The sequence below is a fragment of the Populus alba genome, chromosome 17, assembly GCF_005239225.2.
Source record: "Populus alba chromosome 17, ASM523922v2, whole genome shotgun sequence".
In the NCBI taxonomy this organism is placed as follows: Eukaryota; Viridiplantae; Streptophyta; class Magnoliopsida; order Malpighiales; family Salicaceae; genus Populus; species Populus alba.
The window spans coordinates 11407284-11414164 of record NC_133300.1 but is presented as its reverse complement, the minus strand read 5'-3'; the positions used below and the strand labels follow the sequence as shown (position 1 = coordinate 11414164).

Sequence of the window (6881 nt, the reverse complement as noted above, 5' to 3'; positions counted from 1 at the left end):
AAATTATGTCCATCGAAATTTTCCAGAAGTGTTTCATATGCACTTAAGTGAGTATAGAATTCTGAACTAGAACCAGCTTCCTTTGCTTAAGTCGATTTAGTTAGTATTAGGAGGAGCCTTAGCTTGACTAGCTGTACCTATTCCACTTGGTTAGCTGGAGCAATATCTGGTCTCACTATGCACAGGCTTCTAGGGATCTTTCCATTTCCAAGCAAAGATTGAAACAGGGGTATAGTGGAAAATTAAGGAAAAGGGAGCCAAGCCTTACTTTTCTCAAGGTAGATAGAAAGGGAAGAGTAGGAGAGAGTAGGCATAATTTAGAAAGGTTGACTTCTCTTCTTTAGGTGTAGGCCATCTTTAGCTTTCAATAACAAAGCACGAGCAAGGAAAGATCTACAATGTTTCGATATTACTATTTTTCAACTGGTATCACTGTTGCACAAAGAAAATAATGATACTGACATCTGTAGTGCCTTAACAATGGAAGCATTTGTAAGCAGCCGATGTCAAGTTGTTGCAAAAACAAAGTTGATAATAAACATCTGCTTTTAAATGTCTGGTTAACATATGAGTGAGCACATTTTGCATTCCAAGTCTAGTGATTTCTTCGATATTGGTAATTGAACAGCTGTACTATTCTGTTAAAAATAAATGAGCTATTGCAGCCTACAGTAGTCCTGCTGACCTCTTGTTTTTCCCTTGTTGCATGGCGGAAAGAATGTGGAGTATGCAGTATACAGAGTTGTAGGCTGTGATGACCACATCAGTTTATTTCTACACTGTTGGACCACACTGTAACACCAACCTAGACCCTAATTTCTTTAGATGCACAGCAAACTGTCTTTTGATCTCTTTGGGGGGTTTTGGAGTGTGTAAATATTTTTTCTTTGAGTGCTTCTGTTTTATGTCACACCTGAACCAGTCATGCAATTGTTGAAGTTTTCAGATGGATTACCTTCAAAGAGGTAAATTCCGGCATGATAGTTGTTTACATGGGCCCCGTTATAATTCAGTTTTGGCATTCTGTTTTAGGTTCTGCCTGGATGGCGCTGTCTCGGCCTTTTATTGATTATACCATATGGGGATGGGACAATTTGCCTCGAACAGTGCTAATGTACTATGCGAACTTTATATCTTTCCCCAGAAGGTTACTTCCACACTGTCATTTGCAATGCTTCAAGAATTTCGAAACACCACTGTGAACAGCGACCTGCATTTCATATCTTGGGACAACCCACCGAAGCAGCATCCACATCACCTCAACCTTGCTGACATGCAAAGGATGATTGACAGCAATGCTCCATTTGCTAGAAAGTTTCCCCAAGACGATCCTGTGCTTGACAAAATTGATTCTGAGCTCTTGTCTCGTGGTCCAGGCATGTTTACTCCTGGTGGTTGGTGCGTAGGAAGTAGGGAGAACGGGACCGATCCATGCTCTGCTATCGGTAATATAACGGTCCTTAGACCTGGCCCTGGAGCTAAAAGGTTGGAGACACTGATCACCACTCTGCTATCAAATGAAAATTTTCGACCAAGACAGTGCAAATAGCAAACATGTAAAGCAAAGAGATATTTCTGATGCCATTGAGTTGATTTCTTCAGAAGAGCAGAGAGCCTTAACTCAGGTAATTTGTATTGCTTCTAGCGGGGACGAAAGGCGCTAGTATACACAGTCTATCACTTGTAGAGCGATATTGGAGAGATGAATTGTGTGGAGGATATAGAACTGGGTTTACTTCACCACAGTAGTATCATGGTATAGTTGACACAACTGCTCATCCTTGTGACTAGGCAGCCCAATTTACTTGTTTTTTTTTTACTTTTTTTTGAATCCCTGTATTTCCCATCGTTGAATCACTCCTCACCTTTCTCAATATGTCGTGCTGGGGTTGAAGTGCATCTGGCCATATTAATGTTAGATAAAAAGGGAAAAAAATTCAATGAAATTTTGTTGAATGATTTCCTTGTATCAAACTGCTTTATGTGTAACAGCAGCAATTTGGTCAAAGAGTGGCGCTATCGGGCAAGAAAACTGCAGGATTCATTTTGATGCCTTCATTGATTCATTTAAAGTCATGTCTAGGCAGTTTTTTGGAAAAAAAAAGTAACAATAATTTTATAGTTTATGAAAGTTTCATATTTAATTAATTATACCATCCACGCTATTCTATTTATATATATATATATATAATATATAATATATATATATATTTAAAAATTACCATTTAATTGAATTTTTTTAGTTTCTCAATTTAATGAGAATTGTTTTTTTATTGGCATGTCCATTTTCCCTCACTTGTGAATAATTGTATTGTATTCTATTTTTTTTATTGTATTAATATTATTGTAAATTTTTTATTCATATCATATGTAATTGAGACACTTAATTATATGCATCGCGAGGAAACATGAAGCTCACTTTACCTCTCTGTTTTTTCCAAGAAAAAACGATATGACACATTTTTTTTTTTTAATAATATGATATGAGAATATTAATTTAGGCTTTTAACTATTATTATAAAACATTTTATGAAATTTTCAAAGGCTATATTTCAGGAATTTATATATAAATATGTATGAGCTTTGCACTTCTTAATAATTAACTATCGATCAGTTTATAAAATACAGTGAAAAATACATTAAAATATATAACTGAATAAGTAAATCTAATAAAACAATTGTTAGGGGAAGCCCATGTCAAATTCCTGACTCTGGGTTCCGTTTAACAGTGTTAACGTTCATGTAGCCATTTTTATATGCATTATGGGCCACCTTTTCTAGATGTTTGTTCGGCCATGGCCTGCGAAATTAATGCAAGAAAATCCACTCTAACGCTGAACATCTACCTTTTCTAGATGTTTGTTCTCTCTACTCGTTGATTTTTATGCCTGCATTTGCAAATTTTTAATGCAATTTTCATATTAAAAAAAATTTTTTTATATAGTTTAATCAGGATTTGAGTTGAGATGTTTTTTCATTTAATTTTTATTATTTTTTTTAAAATTTCATCTTTAATTTTTTTTTAAAATTCAATAGGCTGTTTTTGAACTAGTCAAAATTAACAGAATCATTTTATAGTAAATTTAAAACGGTTTAATTTTAAATCTAGATTAGATAAAAAGTTGAGTTGGGAAAGGTTTTTATTAATTTTATTATTTTTCTCAATTCTATTATCAATTTTTTTTATTGGTCAGTCATGTTATTTTTGGATATATCAACCGAGTTATATAAAAGAAATTTTTATATATTTTAATTCTAAATCTAAACTAAATAAAAAATAAATTAAATTTTTTTTAAGGTTCATTTGCTGTGTTTTAGTTTAATAATAATACTAGGTAATTCTTTATGACCTGAATGTTTTTTGTTCGTTTTAAAAAAAATGATCCGATAATGCAGGCCTATAAATTAATACATGGCTGAATTTTATTCTTTATTTTCTTTAAAATGAAATTGTTTTCCCTATTAAAATTAATTTGAAAAGATTCCATGAAAAACAGCCTTCAACTGTGGAAGTAAGACTAATTTTATATGACACGTGCATAGATACTGGCAGATGGCTGAGGTGACAGAAGATGGGCTTGCCGCCTCTGGCCCCACAGAAATTTCACATGCATTACGTTGAAGTCTGATTGGTGGAGAGATCCTTTGAAGTTTTGGTCAAATCCCAGCCCAATTGTATCTCATGTTATTTAACGGAGTTTAAAGCTCAGAAATCTAAATAATCTTAAACATAATTCAATGAATCAAAATCATAAAATTAAAAGTAGAAGTAATTTGATTTGACTTTGGGAACCCAATGTAAATCATATTTTTTTCAATTTAAAATTTTTTATTTAAAATAATTTTTTTAATATATTTTCATATCATTTTGATATACTAATATCAAATATATTTTTAAATAAAAACCACTTTAAATTATTATTTTTATCACAGTACTAAATATACCTTTAAAAAAGTCTTGCAACCTAGCCTACCTTTCCTCAACAGCTAATATACATGGATTTCATGCTATTATATTGGTTTACTTGGGTTAAATTTTGATTGAATGTAAAAAACAAAGTTTAAATATTACTAATATCTTTTTTTACCAATAAAAATAATTAACCTATGTAGGGATTGATTACCTTATCATTAAAATTAACTTAAAAATTTTTAAAGTGTGTTTGACATTATATTTTAGAAGTGTTTTTAAAAAAAAATATTATTTTTTTTATTTTTTTATTTTAGATTAATATTTTTAGATTATTTTAATGAATTAATTTTAAAATTTTTTTTTAAAAATAAAAACATATTATTTTAATATATTTAAAAATAAAAAATATTTTAAAAAATAATTACTATTCAATTTCCAAATACACTCTAAATCTTAATCTTGATAATGTATTTTTTTACTTTCTCTATTCCTTGACTCTAGGCTTCTTATTCAAAAAACACATCGGCTACCTTATCAATAAATTAGGTCAAATTGTACCCTTCTGCAACTTCCACTTCTACCGGCACTTCATCATTTTCTATGCTACTATTTTCTTTAAAACCTGACAGAAAAGATAAAAAAAACAGTAAAAATTAAAGCCAATACAAGATTTTGAATAAACATTTCTTCATGAAGTGACGATTAAAGACAGAGGTACGTACATTGTTGTTTGTTGGGGTGACATTGAAAAAGAGTCAGTTGAAAACACCATGCATGCTAGGGTTCCTAAAAATAATACACTCGTTAACCTAAATTTAAAATCAAAGTTTAATTAATGCATGATCCTAACTTTATAAGAAACTTTTTCACGTGTTTTCGAACTTGTTTTACGATAGAACATATTACGCCAGGTATCACGCAGGTCTAGGTCTATACCTAAAAACTCAGAAATACATTAACTTAACTATTTTAAAATAAGTTTTGATTAAAACATGATGCAAATTTGAAGAAACTTGCCAACATAATTTTTATTCTTATTTGAATAATAAATATTTACACTCAAATACATACATTAAAAGAAAACAAAATAATTTTATGAAATGATACTACCATAATTTCAAAGCCAGTAAAAATAAAATAAAATATGCATGAATGAAAAGTTATTGATTTTCAAAAAATGAATTTTTTTCACTCATATGCATACGTAGAAAGATAACAAAATGATTTTATAAAGTGATAATAATGTTATTGCAAAGCCATTAAATATAAAATAAAATCAAAACAAAATAAAAAATGCATGAGTGAAAAGTTGCTGATTTCTGAAAATAATTGTTTTCACACACACACGAGTACTTAAAAACATGAAATCACAATTTTATAAAGTGATAATGATGTTATTAAGAAGATACTAAAAAATAAAATAAAAATGCATGAGTGAAAAGTTATTGATTTTTAAAAATATATTATTTTACACACACATGCATAGTAGAAAGATGAAACCATAGTTTTTGCGAGGTGATAATAACATTATTTCAAAGTAAGTGAAAATAAAATAAAATAAACAATGCATGAGTGAAAAGTTATTGATTTCCAAAAAAGAATTTTTTCACTCATATGCATATGTAGAAAGATGACAAAATAATTTTATGAAGTGATATTAATGCTATTGCAAAGCTATTAAATAAAAATAAAATAAAAATTGCATGAGTCAAAAGTTGCAATTTCCAAAAACAATCTTTTTCACACACATGCATGCTTAAAAAGATGACAACACAATTTTACAAAGTGATAATAATGTTATTAAGAAGATACTAAAAATAAAATAAAATAAAAATACATGAGTATACATACAAAGATGAAAACATAGTTTTGTGAGGTCCTAATAGCATTATTACAAAGCCATTAAAAATAAAATAAAATTAAAAATACAAGAGGGACTAGTGACCATGACTGTTGCTTCCCCATTTATCCTAAATTTTAAGACGTGTGCTCTTAAAGTGATGTATGACAATAGGGTTTGTATCGAACATATACTAATCATATGGTTTGCATATCTCAAATGATTGACATATGTAATGGATATGGGTTTGTATTGAACATATGTTAATTATATGGTAAGCTTAGTCATCTGACGATTGAACTTACCATATGATTAGCATCAAGTAGATTACTGTATCAAAACAGTTGTAATAACTATAGAATTCATCTAAATATGTTGTAAACATTATGCCTTAGTAATGTAAGTTTATAGTCTCTTTCAAGAACGTGGTTTTGATATCCATTTGTTAAATCTCATAGTCATGGTATATAACTATAGTAAGAAAAATCTTTATGGATTTTAACTTAGCTATTAGGGAGAAGGTTTCATCAAATTCAACTAGTTGTCTTTATATATAATATTTGACAACTAGTTTAACTTTATTTACTTATTGTATATTGATATCCATGTTAGTCTTTTTATTAAAGACCCACTCACATCTAATAAATTTCATCCTTTTATGTGGATGAACTAAGATCTACACCTGGTTGGTGTATATGAAATTTATCTTAAATTACATGTCCTTAAGCCATTTCTCACCATCAATATTAGATATTGTTTTTTTGTAATTGGTAAGCTCATCAAGTATGAGAAACTCATTATTTTTATCTTCTATGAGAATTCCATATCTCATTGGTGCATGATGTGTCTTATTAGATCTATAGAGTCCTTATATTTCTTGAGTTTCAAATTAAACATTCAATGTTATAGCCTTGGACTTGGATTCCATTCAGATACTAGCTTGTAGATCTTAAACCTTTTTAAGTTTTATTTTCATCCCACTAGTCCTTTTAAGAATAACTTATTTCTCTATAAAGGTAGCATGTTTTGAGACAAATATCTTTTTTCTTATTGGGATGGTTGAAATAATATCCAATAGTTTTTTTTAGATATCTTATAAAATTAAATTTATTTGACTTAGCTCATATA

The 6881-nt window shown here is 29.4% G+C and overlaps 1 protein-coding gene across 1 annotated transcript; it reads left to right on the top strand.

The window, feature by feature from the left end:
• Positions 1-1078: 1078 nt before the first annotated feature.
• On the top strand, positions 1079-1549 carry LOC118049187 (beta-glucuronosyltransferase GlcAT14A-like). Its single transcript, XM_073405540.1, has one exon. The coding sequence runs from the start codon at positions 1079-1081 to the stop codon at positions 1547-1549; it is 471 nt and encodes a 156-aa protein (XP_073261641.1).
• The last annotated feature ends 5332 nt before the right edge of the window (positions 1550-6881 follow it).